General features: G+C 44.9%; 1 protein-coding gene across 5 annotated transcripts in view; it reads left to right on the top strand.

The window, feature by feature from the left end:
• ULK1 (unc-51 like autophagy activating kinase 1) overlaps positions 1 to 23,278 on the top strand; it is a 78,080-nt gene that overhangs the window by 20,615 nt on the left and 34,187 nt on the right. For all 5 annotated transcript variants that reach the window (XM_042034720.1, XM_042034723.1, XM_042034719.1 and 2 more), the window contains exons 7-12: positions 4,155 to 4,328; positions 6,030 to 6,103; positions 8,255 to 8,356; positions 15,746 to 15,804; positions 19,533 to 19,615; positions 22,515 to 22,565. In XM_042034720.1, the coding sequence (XP_041890654.1) occupies positions 4,155 to 4,328; positions 6,030 to 6,103; positions 8,255 to 8,356; positions 15,746 to 15,804; positions 19,533 to 19,615; positions 22,515 to 22,565 (543 nt within the window). The remainder of the gene's footprint in view (positions 1 to 4,154; positions 4,329 to 6,029; positions 6,104 to 8,254; positions 8,357 to 15,745; positions 15,805 to 19,532; positions 19,616 to 22,514; positions 22,566 to 23,278) is intronic.

Here is a 23,278-nt window from a genome sequence, read left to right as displayed (position 1 = left end):
TATGGTGTTGGGCAGCCCCATCCCTGTGATACAACCCAGGGCTGTGTATGTTCTGCTCAGCACAGCTGCTGTGGTGGTGTTGTCCTTTAGTGGTATAATGCAATTTCCCTTCTGGGAGATCTCTGGATGTTGCTTTCAGTGGAGGCCATCGTGTATTGAGCTGAGAGTGGCAGATCTCTGCTCTGCGTGGTAGAGCTGTGGGAAGTGGTACAGAAGTGACTGGCCTCTGTACAGGAATAACTGGAATTCTGTGTCCTTGGGTACTCAGAAGGTCAGAGCAGGCAGGTCTGAAATTCCCTCTTAAATTCTGTGAGTTGTCATTGGCTCAGGCTGTTACGGACACTTTTTAAGAGCATATTTGTGACCTTTCTTAAAGCTGTTGCTTTCGTATCATAACAGGGCATTTCTTGGTTTGACCATGACACATGCAGGGAGCTTGGATCTTTCTAGTCTATCCCAAGTGGTGCAGGGACCCTGTTGCAAACCAAGGGTGTGAAGCATTGCTCTGTAGCTTTTCTCCCTCTACAGCCAGGTAATTAAGGTCTAGTCCTATCACAGATGTATCTGCATTAAGTCTTCTGACTTGTACAGAAGATTCCCAGGAGTGTCACTGACCATGCTCTGCATGGGTAGCAGTGGGGTAGGTACAAGCCAGGCCCCAAACAAGTCAGCTTGGTCTCAGACTTCAGTGTGACTTGGATTGGGCCCATGTTAGAGATACTTGTGACACCTGTGGGTAAGAGGAGATGTTCTTTTTCCTAAATAACTTTTCCAAAATGGTGTTGTAATATAACGTCAGTGGGTGTACTCCAGTACATCTACTCTTGGATCAGCTGACAAGGGCTGTTTACTGCAGTTTACCTGGCAGCCTCCTGCAGGTTGAACTTCTCAGAACAAGCTGACCAGGGCACTTCTTAGGTGCTTCATCCTTTTTCTCTGCCTTAAGAGCTCACAGCATGTGGGCCCCACACTGACCCAGAGCAAATATTTGCTCTGATCTACTGACCTGAGCAGCCCAAGGCAGTAAGCAGAGTGCCTCATCACTGAAGTGGAGCCCATGAAAATAAACACAGGGATATTATTGCTTCTCAGTAATGGCAAAGTAGGGCTTGTGAAACAGCATCCTCTGCAAGAATGTGTTGCTCACCACAGACATCCACAGGGATGCCCAGACTTTAATGCAGGTTTAGTATTTTGCCAGCAGTTTTCTGGTGAAGATGAGAATATCCTCTTTTGACAGGGACTAGACTTACAAGATCCCTGTTTGGGATGCAGCAAGGGAGGAGCATTGTTTTGTTCTCCACTTGTTTGGGTTTTCTTTGGGTTTTTTGATGGCCCCTAAATTCTGGATCTTCTCCTTCCTCTGCTGTTGGTAGCTGGTCTGGGAGAACTTTTGCAGACCAATGTCCTGAAGTCATTGAAAATGTCAGTTATATTTATGTTCCTGTCCTTCAGTTGCAGATTGCTGCTGTCACACAGCAGACTGATGGGCTGAGTGTGAGAGATAAGGAGTTTTGTTTTCCAGTGTTACAGCCTGCTTGTTAATGGAGGGAGGTAAAAGGGTATTGCCCCTACCCTCCCCAAGGAACTGACTACCCCTTCTCTGTTCCTGAGGGCAGAGCCTCAGTTTCCCTGTCCTGCCTTCCTACCTGGATTTGTGAGATTTAATGCTTCCAGAGGATCCAGCAGACTTCTCTGTCTGATTTTGCTGCACTGCAGCATGGTAGCTCCACTCTGCTACTGCAGTTGCCCTGGGCAAATATGTCTGCAGGCCCAAGACACCAGTTCAGATTCTCTGTGCCAGGAAAACAGTTCTTCTGCAGGGCTGAGAACTTTGTACAGACTTCTGTGAAGTAGAAAAGCTTAAAGTCTGCAGAAACAGGTAGTTTAGAAGCCCTATTTTCTATGGATGAATGGATTTTTCTGATCTTGGTAGCAATGTTGTTGTTTTCAATATTATAAAGAGTTAGAATTCACATTAGGGAGGCTCAGCTGGTTTGCTGAGGGCTGATGGCTAGTGCTGTGTTAGCCTTATAGCCACCAAATTATCTAAAGGAGAGGGTAATGCCTTAGAGCCATGGCATGCTCTTGGGACTGCAGGTCAGGACAAGGCTCTCCACAGTTCCTCTGCTAGAGGCAGAGTGTGTTTAGCCAGGAGCTGGTAATTGCCTTCTGCCTTAATAATAAGAATTACCGAGTTTCAAGTCTTGCTTCATGTTTGAGGGAGGGCGATCAGCCTGTCCTTTCCTGGGCCTGAGCTGAATTGGGGAAACAAAACCTTTTGAATTTCTGCTGTTTTGTTTAAAGGTGGTGTTTTAACCATTCCTGAATAGATTTCCTTGAGTATAAATTGCAGAAATACTGCAGAGCCCTTTTGTTGGAGAGAATATTGAGCACAGCTAAGAGATGCTGGACTTTTAATAGACAGAAAATGGTATGGGACCGAGTACATTGAGATATTTCAGCAGGAGGTTGGGGAAAGCTTTGTTAAAGATGAGGCAGTGCTTTCTTCAGAAGATGCAAGTCCATTTTGAAGACTTGCATCTGAGCTGCCTCTTAATATCCTTAAAATCCCTTCACAGAATCTCCCCTTTTTGGAGAGGAGTCTCGTGAACTCCAGCTGAGAGCCAGTTCATGAGGAAAAAGGCTCAGTGAGGGGAGAGAAACTCTATATACATGTGCACTGCTCTCACGTGTTATGAGTCCAGGACCACCTGATAGCCATGGTGACACTTTAGCTGTGCTTGTACCTCCTAGAACAGTGAGGCTTGGGAGTGGTGGGAGTTTAGTTTCTATTCTAAGCACTGCTTAACCTATCTGTGTCCCTTGCTGCTTCCCATCCATGTATTTTAAAAGTTAGATTTTTAATTTCCTGTGTTGTGTTAAAGCTGTGTGCAGCCTCAGCTGTGTTTTCATAAGGATTCCTCCCTTCTAGCTGACTGAGTAGAGTGGTGTTTTGAAGCTCCTGCCAGCCTGTTTTAATGTCTTACTAGAGAACAGCTGGGAAAACTCTAATGAAGTCCCAAGTAATTTACAGGGACCTTTTACAAAAGAAATTATTTTATTCAAGTGGAATGGTGCTTGCTTGAAGCCTGACTTGCTCAGTGACTGACAAGGAGGCAGGCTGGTAGCACTGTTGATCCTGGGGTATGTTCAGCAAGCTGTTCCCAGCTTTGGCAAGAGTTTCATATGTATAGCTCTTAAAATAACGAGAGCTGATGTCGCGTTGCTCTCATTAGAAGAGCCAGCTGAAAATGATTTTAATCCCTTCAATATTTATTTTCACACTACGGTCCCTGGGAAGCCTGTATCTCAGGAGAGGCCACTTCAGAGCTTCTATATTGGCAGATTTTGATCACTAATGTATTCTTTTAAAAAACTTGACTTGTGAAAGCATTTTGAAACATTCTTGTTGTATCTGTGGATGTAGTGTGGAGGGTGTCAGGTGATGGTTTGCAGGGGTCATTTGGTAGGGTCTGTTGTTAAGTATTGGACCATGGTTCACCTAAAGACCGGTTTTGGGATTAGAATTCTGGTTTGGTGGTGATGCACAAGGGTTAGGCCTAGACTTGGATTCATACCCCAAAGGTACAGATTCCTGCTGGATGTATGCCCTAACCTACTGTGAATTTAACCTATCAACCCTTCCCAGGTCCCACATGAGCCTTAATGACTCTTGCAGGCGTAAATCCTAATCCTAATTGCCTTTCCTTTTAGCTCCACCTTTAGGCCTAGTCTTTGTGATAAAGCTCTGACCTTGGGTATCCAGCTGCTGTTGACCATAGCCCACAGCCATGCCTGGTGCTTGCCTGGATCTGCCTGGCAGCTCTTGCTGAGGGAAGCCCTAAACCTCAGCAGATGCCACTTTTGGACACAGTTAATAACCCAGATTCAGCACCCGGTGCTGCCCTGAGTTCACCATGAGAGACTCAAGGCTTACAACAGCCCTGACCACAGAATAAGCTGGGAATGCAAATGCTTTCCCTTGTTGCCTGTAGGAATCATTCAGAAATGGTGTGTGGGGAAAAGACATCGTATGTGGGAATAAAATGACAAATTACAGCTAATTGCTGTGAAACTCTGCCCTCTGGGCTCCTCAGAGAACTGGCATTGTAAGTTTTTCATCTGTGGTTGTTTTTTTCCCTCCTCCTCAGCTATGCGGACACTTAGTGAAGACACCATCAGGCTCTTTCTCCAGCAGATTGCAGGTGCCATGAAAATGCTGCACAGCAAGGGCATCATCCATCGGGACTTGAAGCCACAGAATATCCTTCTTTCCTATGCTGGAGGCAGGAAATCAAATCCCAACAACATTCGCATAAAGATCGGTAAGACCCTGCTCCAAACGTCACCCGAAGCACTCAGGAGTTTGGTAATGGATAAGTGGCAAACCTCAATCTTTCTTTGGGGAACTGTCTAGGAGGAGAAAAGCATTGCTCCACTTATTTTAAAAACACTCTAATGTTTTTCATCCTTAGTTCCTCTGCTAAATGTAGCCTTCAGCTGCCTCCAAGCAGTAGGAGCAAAAGCTTTCTGCTCTGCCAGGACACAGATTTGACACAGAGGAACTGGGCAGGCCTTGCTCCGCTCCCAGTTGAATGGTGCCTCCCTCAGTAAAAACAAAACACCAGCCTGCCCTAATTGGCTTGTAATCTCCAGGCATACCAAGAAATAAGCTTCAGCTTTTAACAGTGATGAGGTTAAATATTGTTGTCCGAAGACCTGACTAGTCGCTCTCCTGGCTGGCCTCAGAGAGTGCAGTGGGTTGTCAGGCAGACCCAAAAGTGGGAGTTTTCCCAGTCTGAACCAGACAGGCTTCTCAGTTGCATCTTGAAGAAATTCACATTCTGCACATCAGGCAAGTGGGACCAGTAGTTGGGACAAGTGCTCCAGAAATCCAGTTACAGAGCACACATATTCCCTGCAGTCCCTCAAAAATAAGATGATATCACCCTCACACGTGAGCTTTTTGGTTACGTTACAACTCAGAGCTGAAGCTGACACCAATTAGGTAAAACTGTTCCTCACCTTAACCTTGTGCTTTCCTTCAGCTGGGAAATGAGGCCCAGTGGAAAAGCTTGAAATGTTGCTGCTTGTTTGACTGAAGCATTTTGATGTGTTCTTTGTTTTGGTTTGGGTTTTTTTTTGTCAAGTGCAGAGTAATTATCTGTGAGGAAGGGATTGGGAGCTGTCAACACAGGCAGGAGGGCTGTGGGCACAACTGCTCTTGGGTGTGATGTAACCTGCAACCCTCCTTCTGCTCCCTGAGGAGTACATGGTCCAGGGAGAATCTGGCTGTACCAGTTCATTAGTGACAGATGACAGTGTAAACAGCTGTGTCAGTGTCCTAGCCTGAAATATCTGGTAACCTTGAGAGAACATCTCAGTATCATACGATCAGATGCTGAGTAACCTGCAGAGGTAATTCATCTTAGTATTCCTTGTTCCTGGCCCTTCTACTTGCTAAGTGAACTGTGGCTCAGTTTTCTGTCCTAGTGCTGGTATTGGCACTGTTGGTACCCTTCTGAAGGAACAGAACAAGACTCATTTTGGTAGGGCAGGTCTAGAAATGTGGGTAGTGGTGCGGAGTGGTTCCTCCTGGATGTGTTTCACATTACAGCCTTTTCAATGGAGGGGAACTTTCAGTTCCCCAAATGAAAGGCTGAGATCCCAGCAGATGAACTGGCTGGTTATGAACTGGCACATTCTCACTGAAGTCAAGAGAGCTTTCCCAGCTGACATCTCAGAGTGCAGGCAAATGGGTACTGATCCCTGAAAAAGGGATGGGAGTTTGTTCATCTGAGTACTGTGGGGGCTTGGTCTGTGCTTTCCTGGTGTCTGTACTATGCTTTAATAATTAGCACAAGGATGCTGCTGCTCAAGAAGAGCTGTCAAAGTCTTGCTAAGGTGGGATAGAGGCTGCAGGATGGATGAGAAAGGAAGGTAAAGTAAGAAGAATCAACTGGAGAAAGGTGCAGGCTCTCTAGAACTGGTGTCTGCTCCTGACCTACCTCTTTTTCTCTTTGTAGCTGATTTTGGGTTTGCCCGGTACCTGCAGAACAATATGATGGCAGCAACATTGTGTGGTTCACCCATGTACATGGTAAGTGTGATTTGCCTACAGGTTTTTCTGTGTTGTTCTTGCTTTGCCCCCCAAAAGGACGGCTTTGTTTTTCTCTAGTCTTTCCCCCAGAGGTGAAATTTTATTTACTTGTCAGAAACCAGCTGTTGCACAGGGAGATTGCTGAAGTTCTGGCTGCTGCTAATGTCGGACAGCAGGTGCCTGTGTTGCTATGTAATTTCCAGGTGAGATGTGGATAAACCATGCTTCCAGGATGACTGCTTAGACTGTGAAACTGATGTGTATAAGAAACCAAACTGATCCCTTTTGCCTGCTTTGTACTTCCCACTCTGGGATTGGGTTGTGATGAGGTGATCTCTTATTTGTGCTCATGGCAGCAGTCAAGGTCTCGGTGTCACATCAAGTCAGTAAAAGGAAAAATGACAAAACTAGACAGAAATAAAAATGTCAAAGCCAGACATGTTCCTGGGGACGTGGGTGTCTGAGCTCAAAGTAAAAAGGTGATGTGAGTCAATTTCAGTTGAAGTTTTTACAGGTGTCCTGGGGCAGGAGGCACCTCATTTCAGACACAGTCTAATCCACTCTCAAGTTTTTTTGTCTGTAGTCTTGGGGCAGAGTTAGGCTGCACTGTGCTGCACTGCACAGGCATAGTGCATTTGGTAGTTCCACAGTACTGACTCAAGCAAAACACACTTCCTCTCTCTTTCCTTTTTTATAAAGCCTGATGTTTATTTGAACTATGCTATATGTGAAGCTGATGTAACTCTCCTCTCCTGTGAGAGTTTCCTGAATTGTCTATTTTTAGTGATACATTTTCTTTCAGAGTCTCTTGTGAAAGTAATTGAAAACACCCAGCTTATTTTTTGAAAGGGCTGGAGGAAACTAGTGATGATATTTTTTCTATTTGTTTTTTATTTTTATTTTAAACAACACTGGATGTTACAAGAAATTCCAATGTTTCATATTGTTCTCTGTTTATTGATGGATTTGAAGGAAGATGGGAAGGGAGGGTTCAATTGGGATTTAGGGAGTGTTCTGAATTCTGTCCCTACTGCTATTGTTGGTCTTGTGCAGGAGCCCTGGGAACATCTGCTGGCAAGGCAGGACTTTATTCTCTGCTTTAGCTCACAGCCTATTGCTGCTTTGTTTTATTTTGCTCTTTTAAAAAAACAAAGGTGTTTTACCCCTACCAGAAGGAGCTTTCTGTCTGAACCCCAGTATGATCCATGCCATGGCAAGACTTGAAATCTCCATGTGCAATTCTTGTCCTACTTCCTTGGCTTTGTTTGGTGTCATGCCTGCTTCCCTTGGGGACAGACTGAGCTCCTGTCCACAACTTGTTTGTTGCCTTTTTTTTTTCCATTACGTGTGGCCTTTACTTCTAACAGAGCTGAAAAATTGATCCTGTTCCATGCTGGCAGCACTGCAATGAAATCTGTAGTTATAAACACATGGGATTAGCCAGCCTGCCCTCCTGTCCCTCCTCTGCTGCTGCTCCTGAGGCTCTGCCTGCTGAGCCAGGGGCTTTGGGGGCTTGCACTGTCTCCAGCTTCTGGAACAAGCCTGGGAGGGAGCAGCTGAGGGCACAATGTGGGATTAGAAACCAGAGTCTGAGGCACAGCAGGGCTCAAGCTGTTGGACTGGAACACTGCCTTTGAACCCAAACTGTGACCTTGGCCCCAGGCCCTGGAGCTTAATTAATGTGCTGCCATCTTGGGCTAAATGAGGGAAGTGCCCAAGTGGTGCAGCTCAGGATAGAGGCTGGAATTTACCTGTGCTATGGGAGCCTTTGCTGCTCTTGGTGCTGTTTGTTGCTTTGGTTGAGAAGATCTGTTTATGGTTTCAGTGGGGCTTCTTCTGGTGGATTCAGCAGAAAGTGGTATACTGGGAGAAGGGGAAGTACTGGGTTTGCCCAAAATACACAATATATACAAGGATATATTTTTGTCTTCTGAATGAAAGTGTCTGCTTCCCCCACTTAAATAGGGAAGTGGCCCTTTCAATGTAGTGTTAACAGTCTTACTGGGAGTAAATCTTTCATGGTTATTGAGGAATCTAGCTCAAGAGATTTTAAAGCATAATAGTGACTTCTCTTTCTTGGAGTTGCTTAAAAAAAACCCAAACCAAACTACTTCTTTTTATAAAAGAAGTTTCCCTTCTCTCCCCCAAAAGGCACCAGAAGTCATTATGTCACAACACTATGATGCCAAAGCTGACCTCTGGAGTATAGGAACCATCATTTATCAGTGTCTAACAGGAAAGGCTCCTTTTCAGGTGAGTTGCTTAGATTTGATGTTTATGACTCTCTTGCTTTATCTCTTTTTTTCCCTTTTAATCCAGTTACTCTAAGGCTTCTGTCATCTCTAATATCAGCTCACACAGATCCAGCCTCATGAAGGTCTGGCTGCCCAACACCTCAACAGTGTTGTGTTTTGTATGTTGTAATGCTGGATGTGTTACTAGAATATGACTCTTCTCTGGGCTGTATTTTATTGAAATGCATTTCCCAGTTATAAGAGCCAAGGGAAGGGTCTCTTACTGAGAAAATTACCATGAATCAGTTAAAGTAGTGGGGTTTTTTTTAGGCCTACACTTAGAAAATCAGTTTCTATTTACAACTGTAACCAGTGTATAATTTATAATTGTAATTCTTTTGCATATAGAAGGAGTGTAAGATTGCAATTACTATTACAATATTATACAATTACAATAATATTCAGGATGATTTGGTGGTAAGTAGTGTATTGCAGCTAAATCAACTTGGTTTTCAGAGCAGTTAAGTAGGATCTTTCATCTCACAGCAATCTCTTCCAGCCTGAAATGTTTATGTTCATCAGATCCAAACCCCTCCAAATATAACACAGCCCTGTAAAGCTCCACCCTGTACTTAATGCCATAACTTCTGGATGAGCTACAGCATATCCTTTGTGAACAGCATTCTCTGATTTTAGGTTTTTGAATGGTGGAGAATTCACCACAGCCTTATACCTGTTGCTTCAGAATTACTTCACATATTTTTCATCATCCATAGCTGGAATTCATCTAGACTCAGTGTATTTTTCTCATTCCCAATCATTAGCCACACTGTGTGTTACTTTAGTTCTTCCATCTCTGAATGAGATCAGCACTCTCCCTTGAAATTACTATTTTAAGGTACTGTATTTATCAGATTTTTTTTCCCCTTGCTTTTTCTGCTCCTCTCTTCTTATGTCCTGACATCTCTTTATCCTGATTCCCTAACAAAACAAAATGGAAAAAATCCCCAACAAACTCCAAAAATGAATAAAAAGGAAACAAAACCAAATAGCACAAAAGAAAGTCAGTTGGAGGGAGATCTATGCTCAGGTAATCAGGCAGATTTTATGAAGTGAAGGACTTTATGAGCTTTAGTTCCACAGCTCTTTAGGATTTCACACAAGACCTGGAATGTTTATGCAGTTACATCATCAGGGAGGATAAAGTGAGTTCTGAATCTGTTGCAGGCAAGAGTGGGCAAATACAAGAGTAAATGAATGGTATGTTTTGGTTTTGTCTAGAGCCAAGAACACTTTTTTCCTTCAGGGTAATTCTTCCGTGCTGCTATAAGAATCTTCCATTCCAGTGCTTTATATTCTGTCCACCAGCTTCCTCTGTACTTAGAACAAGACTTCATTTCCTTTGCGTGTTTCTTTTTTCTAAACCCCTACAAAATGTACTGAAACTTCTGAATGACTTCTGTTTACTGGCTGCATCCACTTGTTGTCAGTGCTGGTATCTTTGTTTGAGAGGAGAAAATGACTGTTAGGATGAAAGAAAACAAATATTTGTGTGTTAAGAAGAAAATGGGGGAGGAGAAAGCAAGCTTTGACTGCATGCATAGGGGAGCCTGGCATGAATTCTCCATTATGTTTTGGTGCCCTTTAGTCTCTAAAGGTGCCTTGATACCTACTCATTCAAATTATTTCATTACTGTTTAATGTGGTGACTTTATCATAGGGGTTCTTTGATTGAAGCATGGGAATACCCTGCCTTGGAGTGGGCAGTGAAGGGACACTTCAGTCCTTACCCAGCATTTCCTGACCCATGCTTTGTGCTTGCCTCACTAAATGGCTCTTTCCCAAATACTTCTGTTGGGCTGGGAATGGGGGTTATTGGTTTCTCTGTTTCAGTTTTCCCCACACCCTTTCTTCTTTTGGAGGTCGTATTTGGAAACAAAATGCCCGGCCCTGTTTGTGCCTGCAGTAGCAGCTGTGGATGTGTTTGATCAGGGAGAGAGAGGAGCTCAGCCCAGATGGTTCTTTGTGCCCCATCTATTTGTTTTGCCATTAGTGTCACAAATTGCCTTCCAGCTTGAGATCCAGGTGAAAGAAGCCTGTCTAGGGGAAGCTGGTTAAAGATTAACTGGCTTTCTGTCTTTGTTGGCATGACTGTGTTGTAAGAATTTGCTAATGGTCACTGAGCAGCAAGAAGCTGTTGTTTACAGGGCTTTTAGGAGAAAAGAGGGGTAGTGAACAGAGGTGATTGGGACACCATGAATAGGAATGAGTGCTTTTGGGAGGGATGTCTCCGAATAGGTGGGAAGGAAACAGGCAGATTCTACGTGGTGCCACCAGCAGACCCAGTTGTACAGGGAAGCCAGGAACTGGATTTCTGAGTGAACCTCTTCGGGCTAAATCCTCACCGTGCCTTCCCTCCCAGGCTGGCAAAGACAGCCCCTCATCTCTGTCTAGCTGAGATTCCCATGGGAATCTGGAGCTTGGTGACATGAAATATGCTGTGTTTGGGTGCTGTAGCTGTCACTGCCTGAGCCAAGGAGGCACCTTCAGGTGCAAGCAAAAAGGACTCCAGTGTTATCTGCAGTGAGGAGGAATGAGCTGCCTAAAAATAAAATAGGGCTTCGGGGAAATGGGTTAGATGGAAAAAAGATCAAATGTGTGGAAAGGCTGAGGCAGCTGTCAATCCTGAAAGTGCTTGTAAATCAAGACAGAGATGTGTGTATGTGTGTGAATGTGATTTCTGGCTGTCTAGAGTTAAAATTAACTATAGCTGGGTCACCCAAGGCAATTTCCCAGAGCTACTCCTGTCCCTTCCCTGCCTCACTGCACACAGACAAGAAAGAAGCTGCTGATGCTCAGATGTGAACAGTTGGTAGGATGGCTGGTGAAGCTTTCTTAAGGAGCTTTTTGTATTAAACATGCCCATAAACGAAACAGTGAGACTGCCATAGGGATGAGATTAATGGGATTCATAATCCCTATAAACAGATTTGCTGAGCGCTGTATTAATGTGGAATTGTTAATTTGCCTTGCCTAATAAGTGGTCTGCACTCGCATCTCTGCATTTCTGTCGCTGAGGACAGGACATGAGCAGTGCATTTCCTGCTCCTGTTGACCAGAACTGGGAAGTGCCTTGGGAATGTAGTGGTTTGCTCTTGTCCTTACCTGAGCTGAAAAGATTGGGACCCCATGCCCACCATGAGGTGGTGCTGGCTGTGTAAACAAGTGACAACCAGAAGCAAAACTGGAGGCAAGAGAAGAAAGATTTACACAAGGTCTAAAACAATCCAAAACCAATCTAGTACTTGTCAGATGGTGTTCTAAATGTGATTAGTTAAATGACCTCAATCTCCTTTTTCTTTTTTTTTTTTTTTCTGTGTGGGAGGACTCACACTGATATTTCTGCTGGCTTCTGTTGTGTGACCCCTTTTAAATCTGGGCAGCTCTTGGTAAGCAGACACCCCACTGAGCACGAGCAGGTTGTGTCAGAGCTGGCTCTGGCAGTGGGACATCAGATCCTGCTAAATACATGAAACCTGTTTGTCTGCTGTCTGAACCTTTGCATGAATCTTCCAGCTTTTGGTGACCACAGTGCCCTGTATCTGGGGGAGAGTGAGCCAGGGAATTGACAAGAGAATAAGTAAGTTTTTCTGCCTGGTCTGGCAGCTCTGAAAGAGTTAACCTGCCTGTTTATGTTCTCATCCCAGCTAGCTGTTAGGTGAAAAATTAATTTCTAAGTCTGGTGTACCAAGTTCACTGTTTTAATTCTGAGTTAATTCTGTCTGCATAAATACTAGGATTGTGTATCACTTACAGCAAGTGCTGTGTTGTGAAATGGGCCTTGAGGAGCACCAGGAAAGGGCAGATTTTATGTCAAGAATTTGAACCCCTGGTTTATTTGTTAGGCAGCCTGCTCTTTGTTTCCCAGACCTGTTCCTCTGGAGTGCCCTGTGTGCATGGGGACAGGAATTCCTGGCACTGGTGGGTTATTCTGCTGAGACTGGGTGCAGTGACTGACTTGTTGCTGTAGTCAATGAACCACTGGCTTTTGGACCAGTGTTTGTTGGTCTTATGGTGCTCTGTTGGTGGTAGAGAGAAATCCATAGACAGCAAAAGAAAAAGGTTCAGGGGGTGGGCTTTTTGTTTGCTTGTTTCTGGTTCTTGGGCTTTCAGGTCCGCTGAATGCCAGCCACTTAGTTGAGGGAGCCTGAAAATACCAGAAAGTATTTTCAGCAGGTTTTCAAGCTTTTCCCTAGAGCTGTGGAGCTAGAAACAACATTACTTACTTATTTTTTATTTCTGACATATCCGAATCCCCTTTCTGCACCTCTAAATCCCCAAGGAAAGGATTCAAAGAACAGGGCAGATACCATACACCTGCTATGGAGTGTTGAGTAGACAGGGCTGTTTAGGGAAGGTGTGAATGTCTCTGGCCTTCTGTCTGAATGTTGGACTTTTGCATCCAGCCGTTTCCCAAGCATGACAAATCCACTGCTGAGTGCTTTTGGAAACACCACCCTGCCTGCTTTTCACATGCAATTCACTTCCAGGCAGCCAGCACTGAAGGGGATTTGGCAGGGTTCTGCTGAATGCCTTTGTTGGCTCAACATATTTCCACTGCTGCTCAGGACGAAGTAACAGAGTGGCAAGATTGAATTTGTCCAATTGCCTCTATATATAGAAAGGGTAGACAAAACCAAAATGCAGCTGCTGCATACTGACATGAGAGGGGGACTGAGGGTGTGAACTGACCTGCTGGTGTGCCTCCCGGCCTTAGGGAAAGCTGAACTGTCCATTCTGCATCCCTGGTTCTGGCAGATGCGTACTGTCCCACAGATAGAAGTTGGCTCTGTGAACCTTGAATGGTCTGGTTGTTACATGCCTAAAGTGTGCTTTTTCTGGTGGTTTTCTTGGGCAGGGTGTATCTGCCTGGAAGGCAGATTACAAGTTAAGTTCTTAGCTTCCTGGAAGAGGGAATTCAAGTGACATTTTTACTGTATTGCAAACATTTCTGGTTTGGTTTTTTTTTTCCATGATTCTTAGAGAAGCACTATTTATTGAAAGGAGAGGTGAGCAAAGTGGCTGAGGGTCCTAGTGCTTTATGAATTGTATGATAACAAGAGAGCAGTGGACAGGTTACTTGGAGCAGAACTGTGTGACTCAGTCAATTAATAATGAAGTTACATGAAGATGCAGTTGGTTTTGCTAAATTAGTGGTGATCCATGGCTGTCTATGCTGGACACTCACTAGAATGACTCTGTTCCCCTGGTATCTGTACTGGAGACCAGCCTTGAATCACAGACTCTTGGGGACAGCCCAAATGAGGGAGTGTGGTCTGGGTGGGGAGGAGCCTGACAGCCTGGTATGGTCCCTGCACGACAAGTAGGGGTTGTACTGACACAGCAGAATGTGGAGGAACAGCATCCCTGCAGGGACATCTCTTGAATTTGTACAAAGAGGAGGGAAAGTTCATTGAGAATTTTGTTTCTGTCCGAGCCAGAGCTTAGAAACCTCTAATGAACTGGGCTTCATACATGTGCTGCTTTGAATATACTCTGTCTTTATTGCCAGGAAAATTTCTGACAAAACAGTGTTTGAAGTAGATCAGAGCTTCATTGTGTTTGTGAAACAATTGAGCTGTTGCAACAGGAAATGACCAGAGCAAACAGCCAAGGCTTGTATCTCTCTGAAGTGAATGAGCCCTTCCCTTCCCGTTCTGGAGTTCTGTCCCTCCTTGTACATTGTGTCTGTCAGGAATATTTGTCTTCACTCTGGGCAATGTGGCCAGGCCATTTGGTGAAGGGTGTATGCTTGCCTCCCTAAAGTTTGCCAAATATTAATTTAATTACATTCCAAGATCTGCAAGGGGAAGGTGTAAAATGGGGTTTTCCTGAATCAAATTAAGTGGCAGCAATTGGAAATGGATGCAGCTTGGCATCTGTGTAACACGGTGCTCTGCATTAATTTTGATGTTTTGTGCCTTCTCTTTGGGTGCCTGCTGTGTCTGTGAATGGCAGAGGGTGTATTATTACAGAAGAGACAACCAGGATGTCTTTATTTCCTTCCTTCAGGAATCCAGTAGCATTTATTAGTACAAATCAACAGGAGAGCTGTGCAGCTTGTGTTGGTACGGCTGTATAAAGAATACTGCCCTGATGAGTGCTGCACAAGTGTGTTGATACTATCAGCTTTTGAGGCTCTCCCTTTGGTTTCTCTTGAGGTTTTTTTACTGAGCTGTTAGTTATCCTTAATTTTCATCTTCAGCCAGAGTAAGTAGGTGATGTTGAAACAGCATCTTATGTGGCTGCTTTTCCAGCCATACTGTGTTAGTGGTATTTTGATGGCCATCTGCAGATTGGCCTGTCTGATTTGCCCTTTTAAGCATCTTAATTCACCTTAAATGCTTCTAACTTAGAAATAGAAGTAGGTGGAAAGCTCGAGGGGTTTTTGAGCCTGCCCTGAACATCAGGAGAAGCTGCCTGTTGCCTCCTCATCCACGCTTTCCTACACACTCTGCTGCACTAATAATTGATTGCAGATGAATCCCTCTGATCTTCCTGCCCTGTTTCTGTGCCTTCATGTCTTGTGTCGTGCCAGCCAGCCTGCTCTGCCTTTAGTAAAGAGACTTTGCCTAAGCAGAAAAGCTTGAGACACTAGGGCTAATTTACTGGCCTGTATTATTCATGGCATGAAAACAAATGGAGAATTTATGTTAGGGGATTTTTACATGTCTGCGCTTCTCTACTGGTGATTTTATTTTTAACCTCAGCTGTAAACCTCTTGTGCCTAGCCCCCACCTTTTTTTTTTAATCCCATCTCTCAGAATTTGGAATCTTGTCATCAACATCCCCCGCAGTTGTGTATATTACTGCACAAATAAAACAGGAGCTGCGGCTTGAGATCATCTGGCTTCCTGGAATTAAAGTAGAAAATCCTAATTCAGTTGCTGTTTCTCCATGTTCCTAACCTCTTCACAGATCCCTTGCCCATCAGCAGGCTCCCTGCCCTTTTCTAAATGCCCTGCAGCATTAATCCGTGTTCTCAGCAGGATCTGCCATTCATCATTTGGGACTCCTCACGTCTACAATTATTTAGTCTCCTGGGTGAGGCTATTAGGCCAGCTCAAACCTGAGCATCAGAGCCCACTGCAGTGAAGCTCAGCCCTTGGAAGGGCAGAGCAGGACAAAACCAGGTCAGGGACAAAATGGCAGCAGGTTAAAATACTGTATATTTACTGTGGCACAGGGCTGGCTTTTCAATGTAAAGCAAGCTGCAGGTTCTCATTGTCTGTGCTGGTCCAGCAATTAAAAAGTGCCTCTGTTCTTCAGAGCTACTGTGAAATAGAAATGCTAATCCCTTTCCTTCATTGTCAACTGCTTCATGGACTGGTTTCTTTCTCCCCTACAGGCCAGCAGCCCACAGGATCTCCGCCTCTTCTATGAGAAAAACAAGATGCTGATGCCTAAGTAAGCATTTTTCCAGTGTCAATGTTTGTAGGCACTTGTTTACTCTGTGTTTACAACTGTCCTTGCATGCTCCTGGCTTGTCACTTGGGGAGGTGACTAAAATATTTGGCCACCTGCCTTTCCCCATTCCTTAAACCAGCAGTGACGTGGCCCGGAGAAAGTCCGACGGCACCAGATAGCCAGGGTTGGGGTGCTCTGTCTCTCTGCAGACACTGTTGTTCTCCTACATTGCAAAAATTCAGGAGTGTTAGTGGTTCCAAGAGCCAGCTAGAGGTCCTGTTCCACACGTGGCTCCCCTGAGGCTGAGAGCCTCGGGCAGAACTCACGGCAATTCTGGGATCGTTTGAGCAGCCGAGCTGCAGCCTCTCCTTAACCTGCCATACCTGACTGCAGATCACATTCCCATTTCTCACGTGTCAGGGCAGCAACTGCTTGTGTCCATCCTGCTATTAGGGGGAAATACTATAACCTCCCTGGAAATGGACACTACTGCAGTTTCCAAGGAGAAGAGAACTGCTCTCGTCCCAACGGGGTGTATGTTACCTCTGCTCAGTGCTGTGATTTGTCAGGGTATTTTGGTTTTGTTGCTGTGGTCTTTCCTTTTGATCTCAGAGCTCTTAAAGCAGAAGCTCATGCCTGCTCTGAAAACCTCAGCCTGGTACAGAGACAGGACTGAAGTTCCAGATTATATATATGGCCTTTTTTAACCAGAAAGTTAGCTCCCAGTTGGCAGAGCTGCTAATGCAGCCACATATACAGGAAGTTCATTGGGTTGCTGTATATGGATTTTTCTTTTCCCTTGTAAGTTCAGACAGCTCCAAGAGATAACTGGAAGGAACCATCAAGAAGCTGGAGTTCTTATCAATGACTTGTGATATGCAGTTAATTTCCCTTAAAGTACTTCCTCTTTTTGATTTGAGGAAAAGGCAGAAATTTCTATCAGGATTATCTCTGGGGCACCTGGCTTGAACTGGAGGGTGTGATGGAGTAAAGCACCCAAGAAGAAACAATTTAAAGCAAAACTAGGACTGCATAGTTGGAGCCAGTCTGTGTGAGCAGAAAGTAGAGCTTCTGTTTTTCCTACACAGCCCAAAACATGGCTGCTCACCTTTGAGGTAGTCCTTCTTACTAAATGAGAAATCAATCCATAAAACGAGTAAGTTTTCTGGTGTCAGTCCTGCTGCCCTGCTGTTGTTTGGTTCATGGTGCAGGCGAGGGGAGAAATGAAACTCAGCTGTAAGAGGAGAGCATGTCTGTTCTTGTAGGGATTAGTTCTCCTCTGAGTCCTTCACACACCCTGCATTTGCCATTTTCACTTATCTGCACTTTTGAACTATCAAACTCCTCCAAAATTCAGACCCGAGCCGATTGTTTCTGTCACTGTGGAAGTCAGATCTGAACTGGCCTTTGTGTAAATGGCAATTCCCTCTTTCCAAAGTCAGTTTGTCTCTAACATGGGCTGCAATCTGTGCAATTCCTGAGTAAACATGAATAAACTGCTTGAGAGCCCTGCTTGCACAGGATGAAACACAAAACTACTCCAGAGACCTCCTTCTCAGACTGCAGCAGTGCCAGGATTTGGTTTCATTTTCCTTGGAGCTGTGCAAGCTGGCACACACTTCCCTGCCATGGCCAGGGAAAGTGTTTTGGCTTGGGAATGGGGTGGGGAAGCCATCCCTGCCTGCACTGCCGCTGCTGGCAGCGGTGGAGATGCTGTTCTGAGCATTCTGGGGAGCCCATGGCAGGAGAAGCCCAAAGGCACCACAATTTTAATAGTGCTGATCTAAATCATTAACATTAATTGTGCTGGTTTGCATGGTGAAGTACATCCCAGGTCACGGGGGCAAGGAGGCAGATTTGTTGCTTATGTTCAAAAAGATGGCCTTAGAAAATAATACTGAAGAGTAGCAAAGCTTGATGCTTCAGGCTTGGGAGGTAAGAGGGGACAAACAGGCTGTTAATCTGCACCCTCTGCATCCTGTGTTGTGCCTCTGAAGTTCGTGACTATTTCTTGGTTTTAAAACCATACCAAGGTCAAAGTCATAGCTGGGAAATGGGCTCATTTTCGATGAGAGCTTTATGTGTCACAGATAAATAAATGATGATGATAACATTGCAGGGCTGCAGGACTCCAGCACTAATGCATTTTTCAGGAGGCTGCTCACTGTGGTATCTTTGGGTTATTCCATTACACAGTGTGCTTCCAAGGGATGCCTCTTTTGATGGAAAGCTCAACCTGAGTCTCAATGTAACTGCATTCCTTCCACAGTCCTGGTGGCCTCCTCCTGTGTCAACCTGAGAAGGTGCACAAAACCATTCTAGCACCAGGGATGGAAAAGAAACTCCTCCAGAATAAACAAGGATGAGGGATGCTTGCCATCACTCTCTATTTTAGGAATTGCTGGGTTCAAATTCCTGCCCCAGCAAGGCCTAGGGCTTCACAGAAAAATAACTGGGTGGTACTGAAATGTGTAAACACATACCTTGCCTCCCATCTCCCGTTTCACTGAACAGGAGTCTGGTAGTGCTAGCCTAGCACCTTTTTTTCCACCCACTATTTTTGGGCTAGCTTCTGTTTTACCGCTGTCTGTGGCAGGGTGTCTTGGTGGAGATGGTGTAGGGAGGGCTTTTTCTCCCAGTGTTGGTCAGGCTTGGCCTCAGGGGGGTGAGTGATGCCAGAGCCACGTGCAGAGCCACTGAGAGCTAAAATTACTGTGCTGGGCACACATGTCATTACCTCAGCTGACCCAGCATGGGGTGAGGGGAAAGCCTGGCAGAGCATGAGGGCCATGCTGGGAACAGCCATGATAAACAGAGTTAATACCGAGAGGAGCTGCAGCCACCCACGCTTCACTGGGAGAGCTCTGCCCCAGCCCAAAGCCCCCAGCAGCACTTCTGGGGATGGAGGGAAGTCAGTAGAGCTGAATCCACTTATGCAAGAGCTGAACTCTGCTTTCCCTGCCTTAATCCATTAATTTATTCCCTGCATTTTTCAATCTGCAGGGGTTATGAAGAGCTGCCCTGGCCTCTCCCCCTTCTGCTTGTGGGGCGAGGGAGAGCCCAGTGCTTTACCAGCTCTTTTGTGTTGTAAAGGTTGTTGAAAAGAATATTTTCTTCCTAACTATGCTGAAAAGTGGGGTAATAACTGCACTTTTAGCTTGCTGAGGTGGCAGTTGCTCACGTCTTAGTGGCCTTTGATTAATATATGCTGTATATCAAGGAAGCAAATAGACAAAGGTTATTTGCTAGTCTTACAGAAGCTGCACTGAAAAATAAATGCCTTAATAAAATAGTAGTAATTGGCAATATATTTCACCACCAGCATCCTAATTGGAAGGTTCCCCCTGGAAACTGCTTTGTTCTAGTGATCTTGTTCCCATTAAGAGTAAGAAGGAGTGATTTTATTTATTAAGTGTGAAATACTGCAAGTGGAATGGGCTTAGCTTAGAACCAGAGGGATGGCACTGTGAAGGGAAGGGTCTGCAGGTGCTCATGGGAGAGGCCACTAAAGCAAAATTAGCTTTAGCCTGAACAATGGCAGTGAGGACTGAAAGCCAGAGATGCAAAATAGAGACATTTCTGATCAGCCTCCCTCCAGTGAGCTCCTGGTGTTCCTGGCCCAGCAGGCACAGAGTGAGTTTGCATTTGCCAGTTACCTTCCTGAATATGTAAAAGCAGTTTAAGTAGACTGCAAGCCTCTCTTACTTTGCTTTTGTTTTCAATCCTAGCATCCCCAGGGAAACATCAAGCCACCTGAGGCAGCTCCTTCTGGGCCTTCTGCAGCGTAATCATAAGGACCGCATGGACTTTGGTAAGGCCTCCTTCCAGTTTGAGTTCTGCTCTCTGTCTCTGTGTCTTTTGGCTGTGCACAAGCCTCTCTACTTTTGGCTGGTGCTAGGAGAAGCATCCAGACACCTGGATTTCACCTGTGCCTGGAGGGTTGCATAATCTCAGGGGTTTTAGTTTATGTGCTGGAAAGGTCAGTACTGATTTCAGAACAGTTTTGTAAACTAAGGAGGCTTGGCACACCTTCAGCATATGCTTTTTACTTGCATTCCCTGTCCTGGCTTCTGTTTTTATAATCTCTCTGAACTGTGGTTAAGTGTGCTGCTAGGTAAAATGGGTCTTGTGAATCTGTCTTTTTTGTCACAGCTTTTCTGTCACAGTTCCTTTCCAGAGCTGCAAGCTGCATTGATTTCCTGAATAATCTGGTCACTACCCTCTGTTTCTCAGGGTTTGCTGTGATAATCTGAGCCCAGGAGATGTAGCTGCCTGCAATCCCTTCCCTCCTTCAGTTTCTGTGGAGGGAAGCCTTCTCAGGGCTCAAGCTGGCAATCTCCAAGCCTTTGTCTCAGTCTCCTGACTTGGCTGACACAAGGATTTCCTTTTTTGTCTTAATTCCTTCTAAACTGAGATCAATCATTGTGAGCCCAGTGATTCTGACTTGGCAGCATCTTACAGATGTGTTTTAGCTGAGCTCAAAGGTCTGAAGAACCTCCTAGGAAAGCCATGCCCTGGAGGAAAGCAGACTGAGGTGGAGCCTTTCCTTGAGTCCCTGAAAGGACCAGATCATCTAAAGGCAAACACCTCCTGTGTGTTTTCAGGATGTTGCTTTTGAGTGAGACTTGGGGTAAAATAGTTCGATATTTCTGGGGTTTGAGGGTTGGTTTTCTGTTGGGTTTTTGTTTGCTTATCTGCTCAGGTGGGTTGTTTCCTGCTGGACAGCACATGCTAGCTGATGAAGGGAAATTGTTTTGCATTCTCTGTTATTCTTTTGGATTAGAGATACCAGGAAAGCCTTTCTGGGGATGGTTAGCTGGGTAAGCAGCTGTGGATTAACTGAGGCTGATCACAGTTATCCAGTGATGAATGCAAAGGACTGGTTACTGGGGTGTGGAAGTGAGAGGATGGGCCTTTTGGAAAAGTGAACTGTTGAAGCTCCTGACAGACTGACTTGGATAGAATCACCTGGCAGGGTTATTCCCTGCAGATCTTGTACCTTGGCTGTGGATCTCTACCTCTCCTATCATGCTGCTGTGCATTTCAAAAGAAGGTATCTTTGAGGTTCTTGATTCCCCGCTGTCAGAAACTGTCTGGCAAACCTTTTTAGCCCACATAAGCTGTTTTTGTACTGCTTGGGAGTAGGCTGCATGAGTCCATGTCTAACACTTGGAAATTCGAGGTAGTAGATTTCGATATCACTCTGGACAACAGTTACAGCACATGTTGCAGTATTGAGGTTATTCTTGCCCTTAATCATGGGCAATAAATTGGCATGTCCCCAGAGGAGAGGGTTTCCTGCTGCTCCTTGTTCCCTGAGACCTTCTGCCTGGAGATGTCACAGTGACCTCCACAGAGCTCCCCCAGAGCTTAGTTGAGTCATACAACAGCAACCATCAGCTTGAAATTTCATTTACTTGTTGTGTATCTCAGCTGCTTCTCTGCCAGGAACTGATGCTCTCTGCAATCTCAAGATTATCTAGAGGAAAACCAGGAGGGTTTCAAGTTGCAAGTTTCCTGCTGATGATTACAAGCTGGGTTGTTTAAATTTTGCTTTGCAAGCACAGCTAATAAGCAGTTTGGAGCGGGGAGGGAGAAAAGTGAAAGAAATCATCATTTCCACCCCCTCAGTTGAGTCAGCTTGGCTGAGGGATGGTACCCTCCTCTAGTGCAGCAGGCTGAAAAAGAAGCAGGAAACCCCAGCAGCTGAGCAGCTCCCACAGGATGGGGATGTTCTCCATCCACAGCAGATTTAATCTGTGAGATGCCAGCTTTCCCTGCCAAAGATTTCCATTCCTTGTCTTGGGCTAAGCTCCAGACCACTCCACTCTGGCTGCAGGACCCTGGCATGGCAGTGGCAAGCAGAGGCTGGGAAGACAGGGATTATTTAAAGTTAAAAAGCAGACAAACAAAAAACCCAGTTACTACTTTCTGGAAAGCTCAGTCGCCAAAGAGAAGCTTTTTACAGAAGAAGAAGTTTGTAAACCTTGGGTGTTGCAACAGGAAATCCATTCTGGGAAAGAAGCTGAAGCACAGTAATCAGTGTTGATCCATGGCTGACGCTCCCAAAAGGCTGAATTGCTGATTGTGATAGGAGAGGGCTCTGGCACAGAGCTGCAATGAATCAGAGAGGAAGGAGTTGGGAGAAGTGGCTATTTGTGAGGACATGCAAACATGTAGAGAGTCTTCAGCAAGCCAGGACAGAAGCTTTTCTTGGCCTGGATCTGTAGAATGAATTCCCATAATGAGGGGAGGAAGCAGCAGTTGTGTTTGATGTGAAAGGGAGGCAGTTCTGGGCTGTGGTTCTGGGGTGGCCCATTATAAAATGCATTTCTGCCCTCAGTGCATGATGGGTTTGAGTCTGTGTGTCATGGAAGATCACTCAGTGGAAGTCTTTTTGTCCATCATTCCTCTTCTGTGGAGTGAGTGGCAGTGCAGTGTGATAAATACAGCTTTCCTGGATCCCTACAGTTAGGGTGATTCACCATCCTGATCAGCCAGGCATCCAGTTAATTTCCCATCCTTTTTTCATGAGGAGGTCCTACATCCAGTCTCCAGCCTGTATTCTTGACCACTTCTATATTCAACCACAGTCAGCCAGCTTCTATGGTTGCATGGAAAAATCACTGTATGGCACTGTAACTTCCTGTGCTTTAGCTGCTTTGTAAATTTCTTACAGTCACTGAGTCATTGTTCTTGATTTTTTTCAGATGAATTTTTCCATCACCCATTCTTGGATGCAAGTGCCTCTATGAAAAAATGTAAGTATTGCATTTTTGATTAGAACTCTTTCTGAGCCATGGCCTGACTTCCTTTGCTGCTAGTTCAAACAGAAAGAAAAAGACTGCTTTATGTTTCCTTAGTTATTTAGGCAGGGATTCAGTGTTTGTTTCTGTGTCACGTCCAGATTTTGCCATCAAAATGTACTTAATTTTACTGGATTATCTTCAAAGGGATGATTAGGGGGTTATTTAGGAACCTAAAGTAGAAGCAAATGTAGCTTTGAAATGTATTCAGCTGCTTTGTGTGAAGTGCTTGTAGGTACACAGGATTATGCATCATGGTCTTGCTTTTCATCCTCATCTGTAGGACCATTCAGGACAGTGAATGGTGGAAATTGGCACTCTTGGCCCTGCTTGCCACATTGGCTATGCAAAAGCCAAATTTTGTGGTTACCAAATCTTGTTGCATCATTTACCTCAAAGTTCTTGATAAATCTTGTTTTAGGAGGGTTATATTTGGTACTCTGTGGGAGCTGACCAAAACAAAGACAGATTTCCATTGAAAGTTCTCCCTTCCTCCTTTTGGTTCAAAACTTTTGAAAAGCTGCAGCCACACGTATTATGGTTCAGAGGTTTGTTTTCAGTGGAAAACAACTGAGAATTGCTTCTAGTGTTTGAGGCATCATAGTTCTCTGGCCAGGAAACTTGGGTTAGTGGAATTATGCATGGTTGTCTTCTCTGGAGGGATTCTC

The sequence above is a fragment of the Corvus kubaryi genome, unplaced genomic scaffold (assembly GCF_017639235.1).
Source record: "Corvus kubaryi isolate FWS band 111438036 unplaced genomic scaffold, C.kubaryi_AGA036_p1.0 37382, whole genome shotgun sequence".
Classification (NCBI taxonomy): Eukaryota; Metazoa; Chordata; class Aves; order Passeriformes; family Corvidae; genus Corvus; species Corvus kubaryi.
The sequence above is the reverse complement of the archived record's forward strand: the minus strand, read 5'-3'. Positions and strand labels throughout refer to the sequence as shown.